The sequence below is a fragment of the Electrophorus electricus genome, chromosome 11 (assembly GCF_041902795.1).
Source record: "Electrophorus electricus isolate QZ-2024a chromosome 11, ASM4190279v1, whole genome shotgun sequence".
NCBI classification, from domain to species: Eukaryota; Metazoa; Chordata; class Actinopteri; order Gymnotiformes; family Gymnotidae; genus Electrophorus; species Electrophorus electricus.
The window spans coordinates 1,303,796-1,329,908 of NC_137507.1; the positions used below are offsets into that span (position 1 = coordinate 1,303,796).

General features: G+C 46.1%; 2 protein-coding genes across 2 annotated transcripts in view; one reads left to right on the forward strand and one right to left on the reverse strand.

Moving 5' to 3' along the window:
- Positions 1-219: 219 nt before the first annotated feature.
- shox2 (shox homeobox 2) lies at positions 220-7,084 on the reverse strand. Its single transcript, XM_035528599.2, has 5 exons — positions 6,656-7,084; positions 5,185-5,393; positions 2,866-2,923; positions 2,406-2,494; positions 220-1,996 (listed from the first exon to the last, which is right to left on the reverse strand). The coding sequence occupies exons 1-5, from the start codon at positions 6,900-6,902 to the stop codon at positions 1,703-1,705; spliced, it is 897 nt and encodes a 298-aa protein (XP_035384492.1). The 5' UTR covers positions 6,903-7,084; the 3' UTR covers positions 220-1,702.
- Positions 7,085-9,651: 2,567 nt separating this feature from the next.
- Positions 9,652-26,113, forward strand: part of rsrc1 (arginine/serine-rich coiled-coil 1) — a 125,135-nt gene continuing 108,673 nt past the window's right edge. Inside the window, exons 1-3 of the mRNA XM_035528646.2 lie at positions 9,652-9,758; positions 10,719-10,901; positions 13,819-13,938. Of these exons, the coding sequence (XP_035384539.1) occupies positions 10,732-10,901; positions 13,819-13,938 (290 nt within the window). The 5' untranslated portion in view covers positions 9,652-9,758; positions 10,719-10,731. The remainder of the gene's footprint in view (positions 9,759-10,718; positions 10,902-13,818; positions 13,939-26,113) is intronic.

Consider the following 26,113-nt stretch of genomic DNA (forward strand, 5'->3'; position numbering starts at 1 on the left):
CACGACCGGAGATTTGACTTGTTTCTAAATCAGCCACGCGGGCCCGTTCTCCAGGGCACTGCCAAGCTTTGGCTCGTAGAGGAAAACCTTTATCCGCGCTTAGGTTCAAAATATCGGCCAAACAACAATCAAAAACGCACTCATGAATGAACATTTAATTCAGAAACAAAGCTAAATCACTCATCAACAAAACTCTTTTTGCGTCCACTTTTCATTTTTTCTAAGGAACCATAAGGAAAATAGTAACAATTATCAGTTTTATGTATTTTTCATTAATTATTCAATTTTTACGATTTTGGAGAAATATATATTAAAATGTGTGTCTTATAAAACAACTGAATGATGCCTTTTCAAATTGAACATGCCAGCCTAGAAACATCACGTTAGTTGTTGATGTTATAGACATTGGATAGACAATCCAAAACATTTAATGACAAGAATGTAAAATAGGCCTGTTTCTAAAATTATGAATTTATAGGACAATAACACGGATATTAATAGAAAAATTATGTGGATTTATTATGACTCGAAAACACTGCGTTCAGGTGAGTTCACTTTTCACAGTAACGAAGAAATTATATTTGAAAATGTTAAAAGAAATTCAGTGACATAGCAGGACATCCGAGCCTGCTGTCGGTGTGTTTTTACTTTAACCGTTATAGCCGTTATAAAACATGGACGTTACAGAGATTCATATGGTTTTCACACGGTGAGAAATAATTAAAAAAACAAACAAACAAAAATTGAAATGTACCCACAATGTGTTCATGAAGCACAAAAACAAATTAACCAAAATAATTTTCGTTTGTATTAACATATTGTACACGTGCCCGTACCTCAACATTTACTTCGAATGATCATAAGCTCAGTAAACTCTCGTTATAATCTACACATTAATACTTGGACCTCAATGTAGTTAGCTTCAAAAAGTGGACACTTTGTATTGTATAAGGACCTGATATGTGATTAAATTCACCATACACGCAGTAATAATAGTAAGTAAAATGTTTGACAGTTTTCTTTATTTAAAGGTTATTCAATCCTACTCCATCTCCAATGGCAATAGAGCTCGTGAACCCCCAAAGCATTCACGCGAGTGCTTAAATTCCTCCATGTGAGCAAAGGTCTGAACGGTTCTACGCTTACGTCATCCGCGAGGACCAAATACTGCGACACTGAGCTCGTGTGTTGGCAAAGAGCAGGACGAACCTTTAATGAGTTACGCTGTAGTTGCTGTCTTTGCGCACAAATATCCACAGTTTCCTTTGGAAGAGAAACTCTGTTTCAAATATAGCGAGGCCAGCCTCTGTATTTTTAAAGATAATCAAAAACTGCGCAGAAGTGTTCGCTTTGTCACACAAGAGCCGAACGTCCAGCTGCGTCATCTTATATTTGGAACAAGTTTGTCTTAGACAACCTTCTGGTCTTGTCAAATCCGTGCTTCTTCAGTTCGCATTGCGGAGATCTACGTGTAAACTACGCGCCTCTCCGGTCGGAGATCCAGAAATAGGCCTATTTTCGCTTTCACAGTTTGTGTTCTTTGTGTTTTTTTCTATTTCTCATAAATAGCCTATCCTTTATTCTGGTGTTCTTCATAAGAAAACATAAATAATGTCCGTGTTTTCACTTAATATGCCATTTTGTTGTGTCGTTTGGAATCTACGCCGTCGGCGCAGACCTCTGGATGCGCATTGTCCGTGTGTCACAGTCCAAGCGCCGCTGCGTGCTTTTTGGCCTTCAGTCTGAGGTCTGCGATGCTGGAGTTTTTGTTGCTGTTCTTAGCCGCTGCAGCCGCGGCGACCACTGAGGCTGCAGAGGCGGACTCTGCCGCGAGCGTCGCCAGGGGCAACCCAAATGGCGGTGCGGGAAACATCATGTAAGGTGCGTGCGCCGCCAGGTGAGAGTGCAGGTGATGGTGCGCGTGGGCCACCGCGCTGTCGAGCTGCAGTTGCGCCTGCACCTGAAAGGAGAAGGGCGGCACGTTGCAATGACTATCCTACGGACGCACGAGTGGAGAGAGAGGGGACACACACACACACACACATTAACTTAAGAGAGGGCAGCTATAATGGCTTCAGAGCTGTAACTGAGAAATGGAACGGATATTTACTCATAAACGTTTGTGCGTGCGCATACATAGTCACGGAAGTCTACAGCCTTAAATATGATTTCAAACTGTAAAACAAACGGTCGATTTCACGGTGTGGTCGTCTCCAAGACGAGCAGGTCAGAGATATGTCTGCGCTGCTATACGGCTCTAGTCACTTCACTTGGGGACTGATATAGCGTAAGGTGATCCTAGACAGAGTGTTTGCTACATGCTTCCGCACCGGAGCCTAGTTAGACCAAGGACAGCACGCTGGGCCTTCGCCTTGTCAAAGATCAGAAGTCTCAACGTCACTTGCCTGTTGGAATGGCATCCGCAAAGCTCCCACGTTGACATATGGGGCGACACGACACGCTTCAAACTGACTCGCGGGTCCGATGAGCACCCCTGGGAAGTGATGGAATACGTCTGCGTGATTCTCTCTCGCGTGGGGTTTGAACTAATGCGAACACACTCCCGACTCAGCGCGGATTATACCACAAACATTAGCGTGCAGTTGAGCCCTTTCAGTATTTACCGTGTTTTATTTAATGCGAACGTATATTGCAAAAATACAAATAGAATTAAAACATTAGAATTAGTCAGCATCCATAAGACCCCTTTCGTTATATACATAAATATGAGATGTAAAAACAGGTCGCGATTACTGGGATACTAGTGGAACTAAGAGAAACATCAGCTGTGGATAAGCTCCCACGCGGGGCCCACGCACGATTAGAGAAACAGAATCGGCAAGCACGTGCAAAGGAGTAACGCACCTTTGTGTAACTGATTTTCCTGTTTTCTGCATTTGGCCCTCCGGTTCTGAAACCAGACCTGCGGGGAGAGAAACTCATTAGCGACCCGTGATTGACAGCTGCTTGCGAGGGCACGTGTAATGCGTCTGAAAACGACAACAACCGCAGCAAAACTATATCCCAGAAGACCTCTGAAATATTAATGACGCTTAACCCCAGGCTTTAATTATTAGCCTTTACAACGAGCAGGCAGCGATATGAAATAGAAAACGTTCAGTAAACCACAAAATAGGCGGATTAGAAATGTATAAATAACCGAAGAGAAGAAAGGTTGATCGAAATGCGCGTGTTAAATGGGGCCGTAATAAACTGCCCTTCTCAGCGCGGGTCTCATCTTTCCATTAGCGTCCCAGAAGAGCCAAATCGACGTTCTGATATCAAATACCAGCATGAGATTATAGCCTTGGACATCTGAGCAAGGCTATCTGACAACGGCTCTCCCATTAGTAGACGCGCAACATTAATTACCTTTATCTGCAAGAAAATTTATGTCACTGATTCGTTTACTGCCGTGCAGTTCAGTTTAATTACTGTCATAACAAGTTCATCACAAAGCCTCTTTGAAGATATGTGTTTTCAGTCAATCTCTTTTATTCAAAATGTTATTTTTTTGTTATGAGTATCTGGGATTTTGAGATTAGGCTTCTCATTACTATGTTAATCTACTTTGAATCCCCCACAGAGCTCTGAACAGATTAACCCAAGGCACAGTTTATCAATTTGACTCAACTTTCCCCTACTGTTAACGGAGGCAGCATTATCGGTGAAAATGAAATATTTGATTTCGATAAACAATTAACACGATACCTTGGCTGATAACAAAATCGACAAATTATTCTACTGTTTAAAAGAAGAAGAGGCCAGTCAGATAAAGAGGGTGCTGGTAGCAGGGCTTTCTCTGTGCCTTAGCACTTGTCTGTAAATACACTCATAATCTAATGTTCTTAGTAGTCTAATAGCGCAGACACACGCATCTTTTTTTGTGAACGTGGCCAGTGGAGACGCTTTCAACCTGCCGTGTGGTCGCGTCTGTGAATGCTACTAAAGACGGAAAAGCATCAGATCTTTATTTGGGTAAAAATTATACATAATTTATGTTAATCCACGAGCCGTGGTCCTCGCGCTAGCTTCGCTGGGACACAATGCGCTTTGGGGAGATTCCAGCTCGCGCTGGGACCAGCGGCAAAAAGCTCAGATTGAAGGTTTTCGAGGGAGGTCTTCTGGAGCCGTTTTAGGATTGTATAAAGGACTTGTGTATTCACAAAGCGAATAGTATAGCCTATCTCTGTCGTTCCTACCGCCCTGAAACTGAATAGATAAAAGAATCTGAAATATATATTGTTCGTGTGTTTTTTTTGATCAGTCACATCAGGACGGATGGTTTATGTTCGTTGTCATCGCTCGACTCAGTTTCTTGTCTCCCGTTACACACAGACTAAGCCCTTAACGAAGAACGCTTATTATGTTTCTGTGCAGATGGTCTGTCCCTTTCAAATATAGATGCTACAGATGTTGCCTGTACGGACAACGTGCACAACACTAGCCAAAGAAAACCCTAATTCGCTCGTTATATAGATTTATCCTGCTTTGTACTCTACACAGAAAAAGAAAACCAACATATTTGTCTAAATTCCTAAATAAAACAATAATAGTAATAAAATGTATTTCATATAGCCTGCAGCCTAATAAACACGTTTACATGGTTGTACCTTATTTTACATTTTAAATACATAATATTTTTATAGTTTTATATAAAAAATAAACCAATGATTTTATTTAATTGCAAACTATATACTAACCCACACACACACACACACACACACACACACACACACACACATATATATATGTATATATATATATATATATATACGTATAAATGTATGTGTATGTGTGTGTGTGTGTGTGTGTGTGTGTGTGTGTGTGTGCGCGGTCTCAGCTAGGTGATTATATAATTGCCATTTCGGAATGCGTTTACTATGCAGTAAAGGTTTAGCTGTGTGTTTCTGTAGGCCTACAGTTCTTGTTCACCAAGGTCGTAGGCCTAATCACATTACCTACATTACCAAAAGAAACGTGTACTTCCACCTCTTTGCCTAAAAATACATCACGACGTTGCCTACAAATTCTGGCAGCATTCTCTTTACTTAAATACTTAATTTAATTCAGAGTTTCAGTTAAGAAGCGCCCTCGGTCCTGTAGCCTTTTCCCTGAATTCCCGCTACACAACCCGACATCCGCGCTGCAGCTCCCACAGAAAACAGCGGTAAAGCCTCTTACTTGCACGCGCGCTTCGGAGAGCCCGAGACGCTGACTCAGTTCCTCGCGCATGAAAGCGTCCGGGTAGTGAGTTTCGTCGAACAGCCTCTCGAGCTCGTTCAGCTGCTCCAGAGTAAAGTTAGTCCGACTTCTCCTCTGTTTGATCTTGGTCTGTGTCTCGTCCTCCGTCGTCTTAGAGTCCTCTTTTCGCTCTTTCATGTCCGTGTTACCTTCGTGGAGAACACAGAGCAGAAGTGTGACAAGAAGCGTGCAGGCTCTGACAGCGCGGAGGCGCGAGACGGTCTAACGCAGGGATTCTGGAGCTGGTGCGCTGAGGGCACGCCGGGCTAGGACTAGCGCGCCTGTGCTTCACTATCCACGCTGACAGCATTCACGAATGTTTTGTCCTCTTAAGGGGATCTCTTTAATTATTTATTCTTTATGCATATGCAGTTGCTCGCTAGCCTGCTGAAAGCCTACGACGTGCGCGTTATTGCACGCATGCTGCCGCCTCTAAGGGTGATCAGCTCGGCAAATCTTTTTAGCTATAATATCCATATAAAACAATAACTCATATATCCTACCAGGCTTCCACTGCACTTTATTGGTATAATAAATAAAAAGGTTTATACTGTACCTTTCTTTGCAATCTATGTATAAATAAATTAATTTATGATTATTCCTTGTTTATAACTAAATGTAACCACCACAATATAGCCTATCATCACCATTATTATTATTATTATTATTATTATTATTATTATTATTGTTGTTGTTGTTGTTGTTGTTGTTGTTGTAGGTTATTAGCATTAGTATGCCTATTACCTATTGTGATTGCGGTTATACCTCAGTCTTATCCCAGGATCGTGTGTGAGTTTTTGGACTGCCTTCTTGTTTTTATCGCTAAGGCCTCGCAGTTTTACAGTTTACATCCTTTAAACTGTCTCATTTGCTGTTTAGCTGTGTCACGGTAAACCGAGTCTGCTCTACTCTAGTCTACTTGTGGCGCAAACATTTTTCAGTAGCTCTCTGTGAGTTTTTCTAACTGTAAATATTTCACTATCATTTCGTTATTACGCTTTCTGTTATAGACGAGGATTTAGTGGATCCATAAACTAAACACAGGCGCAGATATTCTGATGTTTTCACATATTTAGTTCTTTCTCTATCTCGAAGAAACTTTTATGTTTTACTCGTTAAGCCCGTAATGCTCCATAAATCTGTTTTACTTCTCAAAATAATAATAATAATAATAAAAATAATATGATTCAATTATTTTACGTGACTTCATAATTTGTAAAGATTTACTACAAAGAAATAAGACATATAACTATAGATTAATATAAATCCATGTTATATAATTAAATAGTGGCTACAAACACGAACGAATAATAGACAGGGTCACATATACAGACGCTACGAATAAGTTGGGCCGGATTTATTTGCGACAATAAGAACAAAAACGCGCATAAAGGAGAAAAGGGACATTTACCGTCTGTGAGTTTCGGACTGCCCGCGTCCCTCGTCCTGTCCGGCCCTGCCATGTCCGGTTCCCTGGCCGGCGATCGCGCAGCTCCTCGCGCAATCGTGGTGACGTCCTCGCGATTCGGGTCGGCCGGTAGAGTTTCCCTGCCTCGCGCCGAGCCGGTCTCCAACACTTCCCGGTACGTGATCACCTCCTTCTTTTCCTTCACTTTCTGATCAAAAGACTTAGACACAAAAGCGGTGAGTTCTTCCATCACGGCTCCAAGAAGAAAGCAGCAGTCTTCCCGTCTCACTCTCTCGAGCTCAGTTGCCCAGCAGCCCACGGTAAGACATCAGTAGTGCTCCTTTTTTCGACCTAAACGCGAGGTGATGTCGTTGCCAAGTCTGGAGCTCGAGCGCTGCTAAACGCAAAGATCTTAGGCAGTTCCTCTTGTTGCAGAGTACGGACCTGCTGCTGCTACGCTATTGAAGTCACACTATTTATACTTCGCAACGCCTGCCCCTTGATCCGTGCAAATTACCCCCCCTCAGGAAGCCGGGACGAGCCGCTCCTTGGCCGCGCACGGACAGGCTGCAGGGGCGGGGGGCAATCTCAACCCCTCACGCTCACATCATCCTCGCGAGGACGCGATTGGCCATTAATCCGAGATTGACAAGACGAACAAATTAATGCAATTAAGCGTGTGGATCCGCTGCAGTGTCACGAGTTACTTTTTTCTTTTCTTTCCGTTTCTTTTTCTTTTTTTTGAAGCACCAGGGATATGCACATGAGCTCTGCAGGGGCGTGGCCAAAACTGAAAATGACAGGCTCGTGGCGTGCAGAAGAGAACGCACGGACACGGAGCTTCCGCAGAAACTCTTTGATCTTGGGGGTGGGGGTGGGGGTGGGGGTGGGGGGGGGGGGGGGGGGCGCGAGCGCGACACAGACGCGGGAAAAGGTAAAGAGGGGACCCGGACGGATTAAGCGCGCGCTGCGCGGTAATGGAAGTGACACGTGCACAAACAGCGTAATTACTGCAGTTAGACGTCTTGATCCGATTCAGTAGTAGACTGTAAATAACACACGTTTTGTTTTCATTTGTGAGCAATATTTAGTTTCATTTAGCACGCAAAATAATAGACTACAGTACAGCTAATTTATAGACTATAATAAACCTTTTTAACACAGATCTAATTTATTGATTTTGATGATAATGGTGTTATAGTGACACTAATAGAAACGTCAATTGTTATAGGCCTGTGAATGTTGTCATCTAAACCAAAATTCTAAAAGCAAGAGCTGACGGATCAGAATAAACATGTAGAGTATAACTGTTATAATTCTACCGCGGACCGACACGGAGACGAACACGGAACGACATCTTAACCTTTGGCATTATATAGTCTACGGATCGGCCATCGACTAATTAAATACCGCGGTTAACGTTGTAGTCCCTTGTTTAGAACAAACTTTATACGGCAGTTAATTTCTGACGACTTTTAAAATCGTCTAGAGGTTTGAATGTAAATATTTTATTAGAATATGGTAATGAGCACACATCATATTTAAGCTTTCTTAAATATAGACTAAAGATGATACAGTGCTCGGGAAGACAGTCAAATCCTTATGCCCCTTTACAGGAACACGACTGATTCATTACAAAATCTTTTGTTAGAATCCGCGCTCCAGGTTATTAATTAGTCCTGAAAACTATGCACATGGTTAATATTATTATTAATTATTATTATTAATATTATTATTATTATTATTATTATTATTATTATTATTATTATTATTATTATTATTATTATTATTATATATTGACATGAATAATGCAGAATTGTCAGTTAAGGTAAATAAATGCCTCCAGGGACGTGACAATTTAGAGGGAATTAAAAAGACAAAATACAACAAGATATAGAATCTAGAAAAACCTATTATGTCGGTGGAAGCAAAATTGTGGGCGCTTATTGATAATCTATATGAAATATCATTTGCCAACGTTTTCCAACAAGTCGCCTTATTAAATATTTATGTCTTCAGAACAACGGTCATTAATTATTTTAGGCTATTTCCTGGAGTGCTCTATATATATTCTTGCATTCTCCAAATGTAGGAATAATTTAACCTCGTACAGTTTACCCGTTATAAACTATTAAAAGTTATACAGACAACCACTGGAATATTACTGTTTAGACCTACAAGTCTGTATGCAGGTGAGCAACCATGACTGTATCGAGGGTTTGTGTGGGGATCATTTTACTTACCGAGACTCGCCTCGTCATTTCATTAACAATTCTGGCTTTCAAACAGACAGCTGTGGGATTATTCCAGGAGCTGTCAATAGCACACTACAAAATGTTGCTGTAAATGAAATTGTGCCTGACATTTTAATTGAAACCGTTTTATTTAAAATATATTAAACACAACACCAAACAGTAGTTATTTCTGTAGGCCTACATGACGTTTTTATCAGCACGCCCATTGAGGAAAACTGTCCGCAATCGGAATAAATATTATTCTGTTAACTGATAATGATAAAAATAATATTGTAAATACATTTATTTTACATGTTAGCTAGCAATATAATTGTTAACATTTTCTAGTTTTTGATCTTTCGTTATCATTTTCTTTTAGATTAGAAGAGCGAATCTGTTAGGTGATTATTTCGGGCTATTGATTCAGAAAAGGTCGGGATATTTCTGAAAGCAGGTCTGTTTTCAGATCATGGTAGCCTATAGACAACCGCCACATCACCTCCCTAAGACAAGCGCGACACCATGGCTAAGATGGAAATATTCCTTTTCATATTTTAATATGCTACTTTACGAAGGCTTGGTCTTAAAATGACATTGTTGACGAAACAAACAAAAACACAATGTTCGAAGTCATGCCTAATGTTTCCTTCCTCAGTAAAAGCACCCCATGCGTGATCAGACATACGCATGGCTGAAGTTTGCCCCCCGAGACGCCGTGCAGGCGAGCGATCGCTCAGCATTCGATTCCTTGCTCTTCTGTTGCTCGTCGGTCTCGGCATCGATTATTCATGCCTTCTGTGTCGTTTCATGGCGCCGGTGTTTGAGTTTTCTGAGGATTAGGAAACATAGGAGTCTAATTATACAATTAAACGGTAAGAGTTGAGTGCTTATTTGTGTTTGTTACCCTGATATATTGTGTCAATATATTTAAATACTGCACACATTGCTGTTAAGTAGTGTCTAAAGTTACCTTATGAAAGCTTGCTAACCGCTAGCTAGGTTAGCAAAGCTTAGCTAACTCGCTACCCGACTGTGGCAAACAGATAATAATAAAAACAGGTAATAATAAAAAGTAAACAGAAGTTTTGTTTTCGGTCGGCATTTGTCGTGCCTTTCATTATAAATCTTACACGCGTTCAGGGGAATGTTAAAATTCTCCTTTTAGTAAAGGCTGCTAGCGTTAGCTAACCCTTCAAGTCTGTGGTATGACTGTGAGGTGGTCGTGTTACTTAGGAAACGAATGTAGGAAACTTCACGACATTAAGTTTAATTGTCTTAGTTGTTTACCGACATACTGACACAGAGAGAAGTGTTTACCGAGTAACGGCATCTCTTACGCACGTTTGTAAACACCTTGTGAAGCCCGAGGCTTTGTCGTGATTAGAAAGCCATAGATAACACTAGCTGTCTTACTGACTGATAACAGCAACATTTTGCACTTGCTGGCGGGCAGGACAACGTTTACCCTTTTAACAGGTTGTGAGATTTCGTCGAAGAATAGAAGGAAGTAGAATCTGGCTTGAATGAGTTGCTAGGTAGTGCAGTGGTAGCTCAGTGGTTCAGGTACTTGACTTGTAATCAGAAAGTTGCTGGTTCAAGCTCCACCACTGCCAAGTTGTCACTGTTGGGCCCCTGAGCAAGACCCTTAACCCTCAATTACTCAAGTTGTACTCAGTCGTGATTGTAAGTCGCTTTGGAGGAAGGTGTCAGCGAAATGCTGTAAATGTAAATAGTTGGGCATCATTTGAAATAGAAACTATTTATTATGTGTGAGGGCGTTTCCTTACGCCCTTGCGTTCACTGCTTGGCTCTTTTGTTTTGCTCTTCCCCAGGGACCGCGTGAACATGGGTCGCCACTCCTCGGACAGCGAGGACGATGACCGCGGCAGGCGGAGGAGGAAGCAGAGACGTCGCTCCTCTTCCTCATCCACTAGCTCATCGGGGAGCCGAGTGACCAGCCGCAGCAAACAGTCCAGCCGGCGAAGTCGCACAAGCTCCCGGGACCGGGACAGGAGGTAGAGCTCCAGTCAAGTCTACGGGGTAGTTGGGGACGTGTGTTAAGCTATACGCATATACCACCCAGTTAACTGAAAACACACGCCTTGTGCTGTCGTTCACTGGACATGTTGTTAGGCACCCCTGTCTTATAGGTGCATGTCTGTTGGCACACACATCTGATTTGCCTGTGGTCGGTTTCTGAATGAAGGACCCGCTGACTGTATTACTGTTCCCAACACAGAAGAGACACTGACATAGTAATGCCATAGCACTGGGCACAGAGGCGTGGAACTGTGCATGGAAACAGATGGAGTATGGATTCAGTGTCCCTTCACGCTGAGTGTAGTAGCACGAACAGATTGGTGCTAATTTATTTAGCGACCTCTCTAGTTAGTGACCTCTAGTTGGCAACATCGTAAGGGATTAATGTTTTGTGTTTTTCTCCTGTGCAATATGCAGTTCAATTAGTGCAACTCATAAAACATGTTTGCGTTTACTGATTATAGTTCTGTGATTGAAATGGCACAATTATTGCAGTCGGGAAAGCCGCACGATGGGGACGAGTTCAGGATTGAGGCATGCCGTGTTAGTGGCTGGAGATTGCTAAAGTCAGAGAGAAATTGAGTTCTCCCTTTGGGTGCATAACACGCAAGAGGGTGAGAGCACCTGTCCTGTGGGTGGAAGACTCGTGCTGGGTTACAGGAAGCTCACTTGTCATCTCTGTCGTCTGTACTTCATTCTGATTTCGCAATATTACAAGCGGTCACCTTGTGTGATATGTGGGTATCGTTAAATGACCCTAAACTAAATACAGCTGAGAAACAAATCTCGTTTGGCTGTTTGAGGTTCTAGCTCCCTCAGGTCCCTTCTGATTTGAGCTGTTTGTTTTGGGCTGCCATTTGTCACAGGTTGATGCTTAGATGTTTAGCGGATGTCTCCCTTGGCGGTGCAGATGTTATTCCACACTTTAGTGGCTACTGCCTCGAACGGTTCTGTGTGTGTCCAAGACCAAATCAAGAAATGAGAAGAAAAGTGATGTAATTTAAGCTCAGCCCACTCCCAGCAGTCTCTTACACGCTATAGGAAGACTTCTGACTCGGGTTCAGGTATTCATGCCATTTAGTAAGGGAGCATTACATGTTCCATGGTTGGGATTGGATGGCTCTTATTTTTCCATGGTTTTGATTGGATGGGAGTACACACATGCCCCACATGTGCTCTTACAGGCATGTGCTTTGTTTCTTCCTCTCTGGATCCAGATGTGTTACAAATGGTAAAGTTTAAAGTGAAGTAGCTGTCCCATATAGTAAATGAATCATAAGCTTGTGTGTGTGAAAGAGCAGAAGCTTCACAAATGTGTTTTAGTAGTACAGTGTTTGTTTACAGTGTTTTTGTTTGTAGTGGTTTCTGTCCCAGCAGAGCAGTCATAGCTCCTTCAGTCCAAACCATACAGAAACGATTAGGTCCACTGCCCGAGCACAGGACGCAGAACGTGACTTAAACTACCTGGTAGCGGGATGCATACAGACGCACATGCTAGCTGTCACGCTCACTTTTCCTAGCTGTGCTCTCTCTCATGGAGTGTACGAGATGAAGGGGGGAATTCCCCCAACAGCTCGGCTCATCTTCCCGAGGTGTTACCCCGATAGTCTGGCCTTGGCGCACACCGAGCCTGCCTGTCACCCTCTGCCGCGCTGACCCGCTCCCCGGGGCTGGCTGGCGCAGGTCTGAGCGAGGGAATTTAATCAGGCAAATAAACTAAATTGTGATTTAAAAAAAAACATTTAAGATAAACACTTTTATTTATTCATGGGCGAAGGGAGCACAGCTGCCAAGTCGGCTACAGGAAGAGCAAAGAAATGAGTGTAGTGTGGTTGGGGAGTTCGTTAGTTGAAATAATGGAGAGTGATAGAGTTGTGTGTCTGGCTTTGCTGAGAGAGTGAGGTCAGCCTTTCTAAACACGGTCCAGTGAGTCATCCCTGCTGATGGGCTCGTACTCCGAGTCCTGGGGCTTGACCTCTGTTGGTGACCTCCGATTATCTGCCTGCGCCACCATCAAGAGCTTTTATGTGCTTTTTATTTCCGAGTGCCACACATGAACTCCATGCTGCCTCTGTGTGTGCTGCCGCGTTGGAACTGCGTGTGCCGCTGCTCTGGCCTGCCTGTAGCTCACAGTTATACTTAGCTGTGGAAATACTTTAATAGCACAGTGTTGTTTTAATTTCACATATGCACGCACACACACACTGGCAGCATTTCCTTTTACAGGCTTCTATGCTAAAAACATTACATTTCAAATAATATGTTTGATAATAGATATCTGCCATTTTTATCAGAATTTTTCTGCAATGAAAATGTTTCTTTAATTAAAATTAATGGCTTTAAATTGTTTTATATTCAGTAATATAAATTAGAAAAAAAAATCAAAGTCTGTCATTCAAGTGTAATTAGTTATGTGTGCAGAACCACAGCGAGGTCATATCTGATATCATAGTGCTCAATTACAGTATTCTTTAAATGGGATCACTGTACTGTGTGTGTGTGTGTGTGTGTGTGTGTGTGTGTGTGAGAAAGTACATAAGGAAAGTGTATGATAAAGGGTGTGTGGGTGAATATGAGATGATCCGTGTGCGTGTGAGACAATATGCAGGGGTGTACGTGTGTTTGAGATACGTGTGTGTATATTAGTTGGTGTGTCCTTATGAGACGTGCGGGGTGTGTATGTTTATGCGATGGTGTGTGTGTGTGTGTGTGTGTGTGTGTGTGTGTGTGTGTGTGTGTATGAGTAATGAGAGAGAGACTGTGTGTGTGTGTGTGTGTGTGTGTGTGTGTGTGTGTGTGTGTGTGTGTGTATGAGTAATGAGAGAGAGACTGTATGTGTGTGTGTGTGTGTATACACTGAGGATGATGTAATATTGGCTCTTCCTCCTCCAGACGCAGGCATCGCTCAACCAGCAGTTCCTCCAGAGGCTCCAGCCACAGGAGGCGGAGCCGCAGCGCTGACAGGGGGCGGAGCCACAGATCCCGGAGGTCTCGCTCCCGCAGCCATAAGAGGTAAGAGGACCCGCCCACCAACACCAGGCAGCAGTTTCTTAGGGGCCTTGGCATCTGCTATTTTAGTACATGAGTTCAGTTTGAGATCTTTTAAATGACAGGGAGTGACTGATTTTCTTGACTGCACAGAACTCTGATTTGGTTGTCAAACTCTTTCCGGAGGCCTTGGTCGCGTCTGCCAGAGTTGCGTAATTCATGTCATTACTGTCAGCGCTGTGGTGCAGCGCTTGGACAGTGACACGCCCTCTCTAAGGTTTCTGCAGTTGTAGTTCAACAAGCTTTAGGTTCTGCACTGGAGAAAATGTGGGCACCATTACAAATTGGCAAAAAAAAGTCCAGTGTTGTAAGTACAGATGTTTATGGCGTTTCATTCATTAAGACGGCACTGTTGATATAACTGGTGGTCATGAATCGTAAGGTTGCCGTCTAACAGTTTAGTTTTTCTCTCAGAACTTGAAGTGATGGAGATTGTAGAGAGATATTCCCAATATTACTCCGAAGCAAAGTACCACCCCCCTAAATCTGTTTGTAATTCCTGGCTGTTCGCTCTCATGTATTAGCCATGGAGGGCTGAAGTCCCCCCGCCTCATTAATTCGGCCGCTTGGCTAATTAGCTTGTGACCACGAGCCATTAAAGATCTCGTGCTTTGCGACACTGTATCTCCTGCTAGCGGCTTGGCTCCGCCTGCTTGCCCCTCCCACTGCTACAGTTGTTATCAGTCTACATTAGAACGATCGTTTTATTGTCTATTAATTAAGTGCAGGCCCAAGCACCCCTGGGTCAGAGGGCGCCCCTCAGTCACAGAGACAGAAAGACCCACTTATGCTGGTTAATTAATGCGATTAAAACCTCATTATCTCTCTGCTGTTTATTGAAACGTTTATTTGTTTTTGCTTTTCCCTTTGCGCGCATGCGCGCACACACACACACACACACACACACACACACACACACGAGTGCAGCGAGATTAATTGTGTGTACGTCACACTTGGTAGCTGGAAGAAACAGATATCATTAGCATTGCAAATGAAATTTAAATGCAGTGGCAAAGAGCATGATGACCGCACACTACAGAACCATGGGGTGGAGCTGGCGATGTATGCCTACCAGGCCTCTGCCGATAGATGGAGGAAGGATGGCAATCACCACGGAGATGTCTGGTCATATGGCTGTTCACCTACCGGGGCAACGGAGGGCTAATGACAGCTTCTGCACGCCGCACACTTGTGTCTGTGGAACCAGAGTTTTATTGATGGGGTTGTGCAGTTTTTTAACCTTTATGCTATAGTGCTGTGAGGCCAATCAGGAAGATCTTCCTTCATAAAAGCCATACTGCAGGCGAGTCAACACTCACGGGATTAGTGAAGGGGGGCCCCTCTCCTCTAAAGTCCCTGTGCAGAATGGGAGTGAACAACATTCTAGGAGGAATTTATTTTAAGATCTGATTTGAATCTCCACCTTGTGTGTGTAGATCCCCCCCCTGCAAGACACCAGCCTTGGAACTTTGCCACTTTAAAATGATTCAGTTATGAAAAATTACGTAGTAAATGATTTAGTTTGTGTAATGATTTTCTCTGCAATTTGTAATTTAATAGGTGATGATGTAACATGAATTTAAGACTTAAAAACACATTTAAGTCCTACAAAGAATAGTTCTGGAAGTTCTGAGTGTGGGGCGGCTGGGAGGGGGGGTCACGGGGACAGGCCGGGCCGCTATCTGTCACTGTCCTGTTAAAACGGTTTGGGTCGACTTAGAGAGTTGCGGGACAAGGCAGGCTGATGAATCAGGGGAGGGATTGAGTGGACAGCTGTCTGTGATTGATACACTGACACCATGTGATCAAGTACTGTGTGAAAGCTGGAATATGAGGGGGGGAATAACCACCTTTGGATATTATTCAGAGGAACAGGAATATCTGCAGAGAAGATTAGGCTGGACTGGGAGTGAATATTACTTTCTCTGTCCCTTATGCCTAAATATAAATAAATAAACAAACAAACAAAAAATATAAATAACCAAAATTAGAATAATGCTCCATTATAGGCTGTTTTTTTCCTGCTGATATCAGAAAATGAGAATATGAGCAGAGAGAATTCCTGACAGGTCGGTAATCCATCCCGCTCTGACCGTGGGGACTTGAGCACCTGACAGGCCTCTACACATGGACATTTCCTTTGATGGGGCCCTGGTCTCCCTGCACACAGGCCGTGGCCACACAGGCCGGAGCAGCGACGTAGCCGATTACAGGCGGTTTCAACCTCTTGCAGAGAGCCAGTCATTGGTCGTTTTTGCTGTCACTCTTTTGCGGTGTTGCTAATTCGCCCCTTGGCCCAAAATGCCCAGGCAGACACCCAGGCCTGCTTAAACCATAACACACAGGCCTGCGCCTCACTGGCCCCTGATCAGTATTTCCTCTGGTTTTCTGTGAGGTCCAGAGCTCAGTAGCGCGTCCTAGTGCCAGGTGTTTTTCCTCTTCATGCAGGGAGAGAGGTGTAGGACCTGTTTAAGATCACAGGAGGTGTGAGCGTCTTCTCCGGGTTGTCGCTCACGGCAACAGCAGGAGGGGGAGTCGAAACGGACAGTGCCGCAGGCGTCTCCGAGAGCAGTAGGCTGTGAGTTATGGGATGTTCTCCGACTACGTTACCCACGGGCTCTGGGCCAGTGCGCATGGCACCATGGGAGTTGGTGTTGGTTCTGAGCTGCTGAGTGCTTTGATATATGGATTTTAAAACTCTGTTTGGGAATTATGCAGGCAGCCGAGGCCAGGTGTCTAGAGAGTAGGGAAAGCGTTCCCAATGCGTGAGCGCAGAGACTAGGGAGAGCATTCAAAACACACGAGCACAAAGATAATTGTAAGATGGTTGCACAGGTCCTCCTGTTTCGCACTGATTGCATTAAAGGATCTTAAACACAGTGTGGAACAGAAGTCACGACTCCTCTGTTTAAGACAGCATGATTTGATTGGATTGTGTCTCTGTGATATTGGTCAATATTATTTTGAGAGACAGCCAAAAATTAGATTTTAGAAGTGAGCTAACACGGTCGTTTAAATGATTTTAAATTACCATTAGTTCTGCACAACATGATCAGGAACGTGATTTATCACGAACTACAGGGTCCACTTTGATGTCGTTTTGTCTTTCAAACACCGAGCTTCTGACAGACAGACCCCTGTCTGCAGGCCTAACTGTCGCCCTGTTCGAGGCTACATCCTTCTGACGTCGCTCCAAGCGCTCCGGAAAACCCCCCAGACCTTCTGGCACAAGGACCATGAAGACGGTTGGAAGGGCAGAGTAAAGAACTGAGAAGAAACCCTTCTGTGAGAAACTACAGCCTGGAAACGGAGTTTCCTCATCATCTGGTCTCCCTGCCTCCTGTTTGGGAGCGTCCCAGCGGAAGCGAAACTTTTATCCGTTATCCGTCTGAAGAAAGAAAGGATCTGACGTTTCCTGGTTGCACCTCTGCTTTTTCCCCCTCTGCTACTTTTGGGACACCAGGTAGTGGCTCAAGCCCCGCCCCTTAGTCACGCACCTGCTCTGCTGATGCCCAGGCACGCGTGGGTGGGTCCTGCGCTGTGGGGTTGCTCTCGCGTCTCTGTCGGACCGGACACGTGCTCTCTATTTTATCAAGATCAACATGCCTCCACCAGCCCTGATCTGAGACACCACATTCTTTCTTTGTTTTGTTTTTACCGTCTCTTCTCTATTCCCTCGTTACATCCAGAGTGCACAGAGGTGCGTCTCTCTCTCTCTCTCTCTCTCTCTCTCTCTCTCTCTCTCTCTCTCTCTCTCTCTCTCTCTCTCTCTCTCTCTCTCTCTCTCTCTCGTGGATTTATCTCCTTCACTAAAGAAAGAAACATAAACAGATAAAGCAGTCAGACCTGCCTGGCCTTTGTTGTCAGACACCTTTATTTACCAAAGAGCAGCGTAAGCGAGTGACAGGGCAGGGTGCTTTTATCCACGGCTTGCCGCGAGCACGGCTCACCCTGCCTGCCAAAAGACCCCCCCTCTGCGCTCTGCCTCTTACCCCCACCCCCCCAGGGCACTTCCAAAGGGTGACGGGCTTTGGGGAGCTGGGAGGAGCTGATCTGCTCGCCTGATGGTTGGATGCTCAAACACACACACACCCCTGCATATACAGATATTACAAACGCGTGCTGTTTAAATACATGCAGCTCATCCACAATAGCACAAAGGTATTACCAACACTGTTCAAGAGTGCTCTCACACACACACACACACACACACACACTCTTTAACAAACACATGGACATACTTATGAATTTATTCCCTGCATATGAGCTGGGCAGAGATTCTTTTGGTAACTTGGTTCTTGCATTATTCTTGGTGGCAGGACGGAGTGGGTCCAGTCAGTCACGCAGGGATGAGGGAGAGTTTGTCCACTATGTACAGAAATCTGGCCTGAATAAATACCACTGTTTGGGAGCACGGGCAGCCTGTTCGTCTGTACTCGGCTAGTCTGGCAGTCTCTGATTGGTCAGAGGCTAGCCTGGCAGTCTCTGATTGGTCAGAGGCTAGCCTGGCAGTCTGTAGTCAGGACCCAGAACCCCCACCCTGAGCTGGTTAGTGCCCTGTGGGTGATGAGCAGGTAATATTAAGGGTGGTGGGTATTTTCTCCTTTCATGCCGAGGACGGATGTGTCAGAATTCCTGCTTGTACGAGACTTCTCACGGCGCTGGGATGATGCCGTGTTTGTCAAATTTCCCAGTGATTTTTAGACGTCGTTTAGGAGCTTTTGGAAGAATGGTTTGGCCTGGGCTCCGTTTGTCCCCAGCTCCTGCCGAGACACTGGGATACGGCGGCGACAGTCATCGCTGGCCACTAATTCACAATTAGCTCCGTTTATTTCATCCCATTCAAAGTTGCGTTTGGTGACATGATCCTTTTTAAGCTTCTGCTATTGGAATACGAATACAAAATGAATTTCTCTCCTCCCCCCCCCATTTAAGCCCTTCTTGAAGTTCTTCCAAATCGGGTTTTAAATGCCAATTAGGAGGTTGAATGTAGTAAAAATAAAAGCCAGTGCTATCAGAATGGCCTCACCTTCTGGCTGCCGAACCTTTTGGCTCAGAGCGCCGCTTTGAGAGAGAATATCCTGCCTAATGAACACGTTAATTAGAAGCATAACTATTTATAAGATGGTAATTAGAGACGAAGTGAGGTAGACTGGGCCCTTCCTGCAATTAATGGCGGATTAATTAGGGGCCGTAATGGAGTGGAGTTTTGAAACGCGTTAAGGTGAAGTACAGAGCCGGGCCGCCACTTTGTGCTCGCCGTCGCAATTATCCGCCGTGCGTTTGAGCTCCTGCGCCACGCGGGCCGGCTAATCAGCGTCGGCACGCCGTTGTGTATGCACTTAAAAAGGCCCGCACCGCACTGGCTGCCTAATTATTTCTAATTGGCGGGCCCGAGCGTGGTCGCCGTGCCGACGCGGACAGGCGCTGCTCAGTAGCGCCGTTTGGAGGTGGGGAAGTGGTCATGGCGGGCGTGGTGTCCCACGGGACGACACAGAGCTGGGGTCTGGTCACGCTGAGGCTCCCTGTAACTGTCTCTCCTACAGGACACTTACCGGAAGTTCTTACCAAAGGCATCCAGTTTTTCCCGCTTACCTTTCATCAGAAAACAGTTTTTCAAATTTGTTTTATTTATTTGAACAAAGGGTTTTTTGAGACACTAATCCCTAACCAGATGAGGGTGATTTGGTGAGACCTGAAAAAACTAGTCTGTCTGTGCCGGACACTGCCTCTGACAGACCCCTGTCTGTGCATGATTTGGGTAGGTGTGACCAACACCTTCTGAATATACATTGTCTTTTTTGCTTGTGTCAAATCACATGGTAATCTCATTCCTGTCAGACTGATCTGAAGTCTCCTGAGAGGGTCCTTGCCTCTGTGTCTCTGTATGTGTACGTGTGTGAGTGCGTAGGTGTCTGAAGAGTTTCAGGTGGAGCTGTATGCTGTAAGTGTCCGGAGAGCAGGTTCCCTATAGATGCTTTAATGCTGACCATAAGTAGAGGTGTGTGTGTGTGTGTGTGTGTGTGTGTGTGTGTGTGTGTGTGTGTGTGTGTGTGTGTGGTGTGTGTGTGTGTGTGTGTGAGGTGTGTGTGTGTGTGTGTGAGGTGTGTGTGTGTGTGTGTGAGGTGTGTGTGTGTGTGTGTGTGTGAGGTGTGTGTGTGTGTGTGTGAGGTGTGTGTGTGTGTGTGTGTGAGGTGTGTGTGTGTGTGTGTGAGGTGTGTGTGTGTGTGTGTGAGGTGTGTGTGTGTGTGTGTGAGGTGAATTCGTGTGTGTGTGTGTGTGTGTGTGTGTGAGGTGAGTTCGTGTGTGTGTGTGTGTGTGTGTGAGGTGAGTTCGTGTGTGTGTGTGAGGTGAGTTCGTGTGTGTGTGTGAGGTGAGTTCGTGTGTGTGTGTGTGAGGTGAGTTCGTGTGTGTGTGTGTGAGGTGAGTTCGTGTGTGTGTGTGTGAGGTGAGTTCGTGTGTGTGTGTGTGTGTGAGGTGAGTTCGTGTGTGTGTGTGTGTGTGAGGTGAGTTCGTGTGTGTGTGTGTGTGTGAGGTGAGTTCGTGTGTGTGTGTGTGTGAGGTGAGTTCGTGTGTGTGTGTGTGTGTGAGGAGAGTTCGTGTGTGTGTGTGTGTGTGAGGTGAGTTCGTGTGTGTGTGTGAGGTGAGTTCGTGTGTGTGTGTGAGGTGAGTTCGTGTGTGTGTGTGTGTGTGAGGTGAGTTCGTGTGTGTGTGTGTGTGTGTGAGGTGAGTTCGTGTGTGTGTGTGTGTGTGTGAGGTGAGTTCGTGTGTGTGTGTGTGTGTGTGAGGTGAGTTCGTGTGTGTGTGTGTGTGTGTGAGGTGAGTTCGTGTGTGTGTGTGTGTGTGTGAGGTGAGTTCGTGTGTGTGTGTGTGTGTGTGAGGTGAGTTCGTGTGTGTGTGTGTGTGTGAGGTGAGTTCGTGTGTGTGTGAGTGTGTGTGAGGTGAGTTCGTGTGTGTGAGGTGAGTTCGTGTGTGTGAGGTGAGTTCGTGTGTGTGAGGTGAGTTCGTGTGTGTGAGGTGAGTTCGTGTGTGTGTGTGTGAGGTGAGTTCACGTGTGTGTGAGGTGAGTTCACGTGTGTGTGAGGTGAGTTCACGTGTGTGTGTGTGTGTGAGGTGAGTTCACGTGTGTGTGAGGTGAGTTCACGTGTGTGTGAGGTGAGTTCACGTGTGTGTGTGTGTGTGAGGTGAGTTCACGTGTGTGTGTGTGTGTGAGGTGAGTTCACGTGTGTGTGTGTGTGAGGTGAGTTCACGTGTGTGAGGTGAGTTCACGTGTGTGTGGTGAGTTCACGTGTGTGTGTGTGTGAGGTGAGTTCACGTGTGTGTGTGTGAGGTGAGTTCACTTGTGTGTGTGTGAGGTGAGTTCACTTGTGTGTGTGTGAGGTGAGTTCACTTGTGTGTGTGTGAGGTGAGTTCACGTGTGTGTGTGTGTGTGAGGTGAGTTCACGTGTGTGTGTGTGTGTGAGGTGAGTTCACGTGTGTGTGTGTGTGTGTGTGTGTGTGTGTGTGTGAGGCGAGTTCACGTGTGTGTGTGAGGCGAGTTCACGTGTGTGTGAGGCGAGTTCACGTGAGGCGAGTTCGTGTGTGTGTGTGTGAGGTGAGTTCACGTGTGTGTGTGTGTGAGGTGAGTTCACGTGTGTGTGTGTGAGGTGAGTTCACGTGTGTGTGTGTGAGGTGAGTTCACGCGTGTGAGGTGAGTTCGCGCGCGTGTGAGGTGAGTTCGCGCGCGTGTGTGAGGTGAGTTCGCGCGCGTGTGTGAGGTGAGTTCGCGCGCGTGTGTGAGGTGAGTTCGCGCGCGTGTGTGAGGTGAGTTCGCGCGCGTGTGTGAGGTGAGTTCGCGCGCGTGTGTGAGGTGAGTTCGCGCGCGTGTGTGAGGTGAGTTCGCGCGCGTGTGTGTGTGTGAGGTGAGTTCGCACATGCGCGTGTGAGGTGAGTTCGCGCGTGTGTGTGAGGTGAGTTCGCACATGCGCGCGTGTGTGAGGTGAGTTCGCACATGCGCGCGTGTGTGAGGTGAGTTCGCACATGCGCGCGTGTGTGAGGTGAGTTCGCACATGCGCGCGTGTGTGAGGTGAGTTCGCACATGCGCGCGTGTGTGAGGTGAGTTCGCACATGCGCGTGTGTGTGAAGTGAGTTCACGTGTGTGTGTGAGGTGAGTTCACGTGTGTGTGTGAGGTGAGTTCACGTATGTGTGTGTGTGTGCGTGCGTGTGTGTGTGTGTGAGGTGAGTTCACGTCTGTGTGTGTGTGTGTGTGTGTGTGTGTGTGAGGTGAGGGACCGTGTGTGTGTGTGGGGGGGGGAGGATGAGGGACCGTGTGGGTGTGTGTGTGGGGGCTGAGGGACCGTGTGTGTGGGTGGGTGGGTTGAGGGACCATGTGTTCACGTGGGAGGGCTCAGGCGGTGAGGGACCATGTGTGTGAGGTGAGGGACCGTGTGTTCACGTGGGGGGGACCGTGAGTTTTTGTGTGTGTGTGAGGTTAGGGACCGTGAGTTCACGTTGGGGGGGGGGGGGGGGTCGTGTGTGTGTGTGTGTGTGTGTGTGTGTGTGTGTGTGTGTGTGTGTTGGGGGGGGGGTGAGGGACCGTATGTAAACGTGTTTGTGTGTGTGTGTGTGTAAACGTGTGTGGGGTTCGAGTGGCTATATGAAGCTGATCTGCTGAGTATTTGGCTGTCAGCACCAGTCCAGAGTGCTTGTGTCCAGCAGGCCGTTAAAAGCCGTCAGTCTTCTGGCTTTGATCGGTCTGCAGTGGACCAGTGTGACATCCCAGTGTCTCTCTATCATCGTTTAGGGGCAGCACACCGGTGATGGGAGACAGCAGATGTTTGGATGAATCGAGGACGTTAAACTCGGATCCATGTCTGGTCGATTTCAGTGCCGAAATAACATTTGTTTATGGAGTCCGCACTCAGATTTTCCAAACCGGTTCAAAGAGTAAAGTAAAGCAAACCCAACTTTGACTCCTAAAGCAAACCCAACTTTGACTCTTAAAGCAAACCCAACTGTGATTCCTGAAGCAAACCCAACTCTGACTCCAGTTTTGCCCCTTCGGTGGGGATGAGTAGTGTGTGTCCTGTACGAGGGTTTTTTCCCTTTTTGGAGCCGGGACGTGCAGCTGCATGGTGTCCAGACGTCTGTGTCCTGCCTTGCACACCTGGTAAACATGTTGGGCCTCACCGTTCACGAGTCCATTTCTGCTGGAGGTGTGAGGTTCCTCGGTCTCTCAGCCACACACGGCAAAACCGTCCACATTTAAACAATAAACGCGCTGTTCGGCGCTCCTCTCAGATCTACTAACACTCCATAAATACTCGTTTGTAAAACGAACCTACAACCCCCCACGTCCCAGCCCATGCGCACACCTGCTAATTACAAACACATTTTCTGCTACGTTATTTTGAAATGCCTTCTTCTGGCTGGAGCTAACACTCACTCACCGTCTCATTATAGCTTTGATGCCTTCTTTTTAAAAATTGATTTATTTTTATTTTAGAGTGGCCATCAGATCCACAGGCTTGTCTGCGTCAGCTCTGTGTAAGAGCACTTAGCCTTGACGACAGTGCTGAGTCAGCACCTTATTGGCACTCTGACCCCTCACCTCTAGTTGACCTGCTGTTTGGGTTGGCCCGTGCCCTCGGTGACACTGATAGGTCCACAGGCCCAGGCCAGGGGTGCACTGTGGCCTGTGGAGTGATGGCAGTCACATGGGCCTCTGCACAGCTGTACGCTTTTTCTTTTTTCTTTCTTTTTCTGTTCTTGGTTGAGGGGAAAAAATGCCTTCTTAGAGCTTGGGATGTTTGTGAGTCCTTTTAGATCCGTAATGTGTGAGCGGGAGCTGTCTCTGTTCACCCCTCCCAACCGTAGACACTCTGACCATTGAACAGTGGTTGGGCGGTGAGGGTGTTGGTGTGTGGTGGGGGGCTTTGTTTGGAAGGTGAGGGTGTTGGTGTGCGTTGGGCCAAGGTGGTTGGATGCTGAGGGCATTGGTGGGTGTTGCGGGACGGTGGTTGGTCCCATAGTGAAGCCCCACAGTGCTGTATCTTCACCTCCAGCACGCAGGGCTGGATCTGTGAATTCTTTACTGGCTACTTCATATTTCCACTTGACCCCAAAATCATTGTATAAGCTACAGTATTATAGCGCAGTGGTAGAGGCCCTTCATAATTCATAATGTACTATATATACACACACTGTTCATCTGTACTTCAGTAACAGTTTTTAAAGGCGAAGTGTCACTCCAGAGTGTCTCTCCTGCCTGTAGTCAGATATGAGGGGAGGACAGCCTGAAACATTGACATGTTTTGTAACCTCCCCCATGGGTACCCCCAGGGGCCCGTCTGGCATCTCAGCTGTGTTCAGACTCTATTACTCCCAGCAGACGTACGCGGGCGGCCCTTTCGCCGAGCCTCCTCTGCTGTCCTCTGTTCACTACAGAGGTGCGGTTTGGCTTGTTTGGTTTTCGTTTCGTTTTTGGAGTTCCTTGGTATTTATTTTCCAGACCTCGCTGTTATATTTGTGAGCGGGAATGCCATGTGGATTGAAGTACACAGCACGGCGGGATGAAGGCGAACTCTGCGGCCGCCGCTGGGGCTGCATGGTCCGGATTACCCTGCCATGTAACACGATGCCCCGGGTGCCTTTGTGAGGCTGTTTATCCCACTGTGTTGTACGACTAAGACATGTTTGTTAAACATAAAACTAGGCCGTAAACGCGCCATAAGTGCATCCTTCAGAAAGGCGGAGTGATTCGATGGAAACCTGTTGTTTTAATACGAGAGTTCAGAGGTCAGCCATCTTAGATGTTAGGACCAGTAGGTCGTTGTGTGAGTGCACAGTCCTAACCACAGTGCACCAGCGAGCCCCTGCTAGCTGTCCAGTGTTATAAGAAAGAGCACACGCTTAATCACACTTCCAATGTTCAATCCTACCTGCCAGTAAACGGGCCCTGACGTTATTCAGTGCTCATCTGAAGGCTAATGACATGGAAATGAGCAAATCTCAGTATAAGCAACATGTGAACTAAATGGGGACTAATATATGCAAATGAGGCTTTATGCAAATCCTTTTTATTTTTAAATGTCTTTTTTTCATGCATCACTACAGCATTTTGTCTCACATCACAATGCGATGCGAATGTTTTCAGTCGAGTGTTTGAGTGGGTCTGTTGGACTGGTTTGTTGGTCTTAGTGAGCTGATCTCTGAAATGAGGACCAAAAACAAAACGGAAAGCCCGTCTCTGGTTTTTTAAAGGGAGAGGTATGGTTCCCATGACTAGCCCGAAAAACGTGTGTGTGTGTACGTGTGTACACGTGTGTGTGTACATGTGTGTGTGTGTACGTGTGTGTGTGTGTGTGCGTACATGAGAACAAAACACGAGATAAACACCCCAGTGATGTTCCAGCGGCCCCTCGGGGAGTGGGAATAGCTGAGGGTGAGGGCCAGCTCGGGCGTAGACGGGCGGAGGGCTCCACGACGAGGCTGGCAGCCCGTCTTGAGCCTCGCATGCATGCGTGCGCGTGCGAGCATGGGCTGTTGCGACACCAGTAATGTCCAATTTCCCATTGAGCGGAAAAAAAGTGTGTTTAGCAGGGAAATAATGCAGACAGATAAGAGCAGGCCGGCGGGCAGCCTTGCACATAATTACCCAAACAGGACCCGGGCAGCGATCACATCCCCAACCCAGCCAGGGGGTCCTGCGATAAGCCTCACCACACTCCCACACACTGGTAATTACTCTATTGATAATTCACGGGGGAAATTGCTTCAGCCAATCGCTGCTGCTAGATTTAATGGATTGGTTGGGTGAGGGGTGGGGCGTCCGTGGAGGGGGGGCACAGAGACCCCGTTTGAAAGAAAGGAAACTGTGTGTAGGCCATAGGGGAAGGCCTTTCCCTCACAAGATAATCAGAAAAAGTAAATGTTAAATAGCAGGCACTGGGCCCGGTCTGTGTGTGTTAGGGCTGTTTATCTGGGACTCCTACATTAACACATTTACTCTTAGCCTAAATTAGCTAGTAATTCTCTAAGGGGAAGGGCTTGGTAATGAATCTGACATTTAGAAGCTTCGCCACAGTCTATTAACTACAATAAATGGAATTTGCAGCAGGTCAGAAGTGTGCTGGTCTGGAGAGTGATGAACCGTTCCCT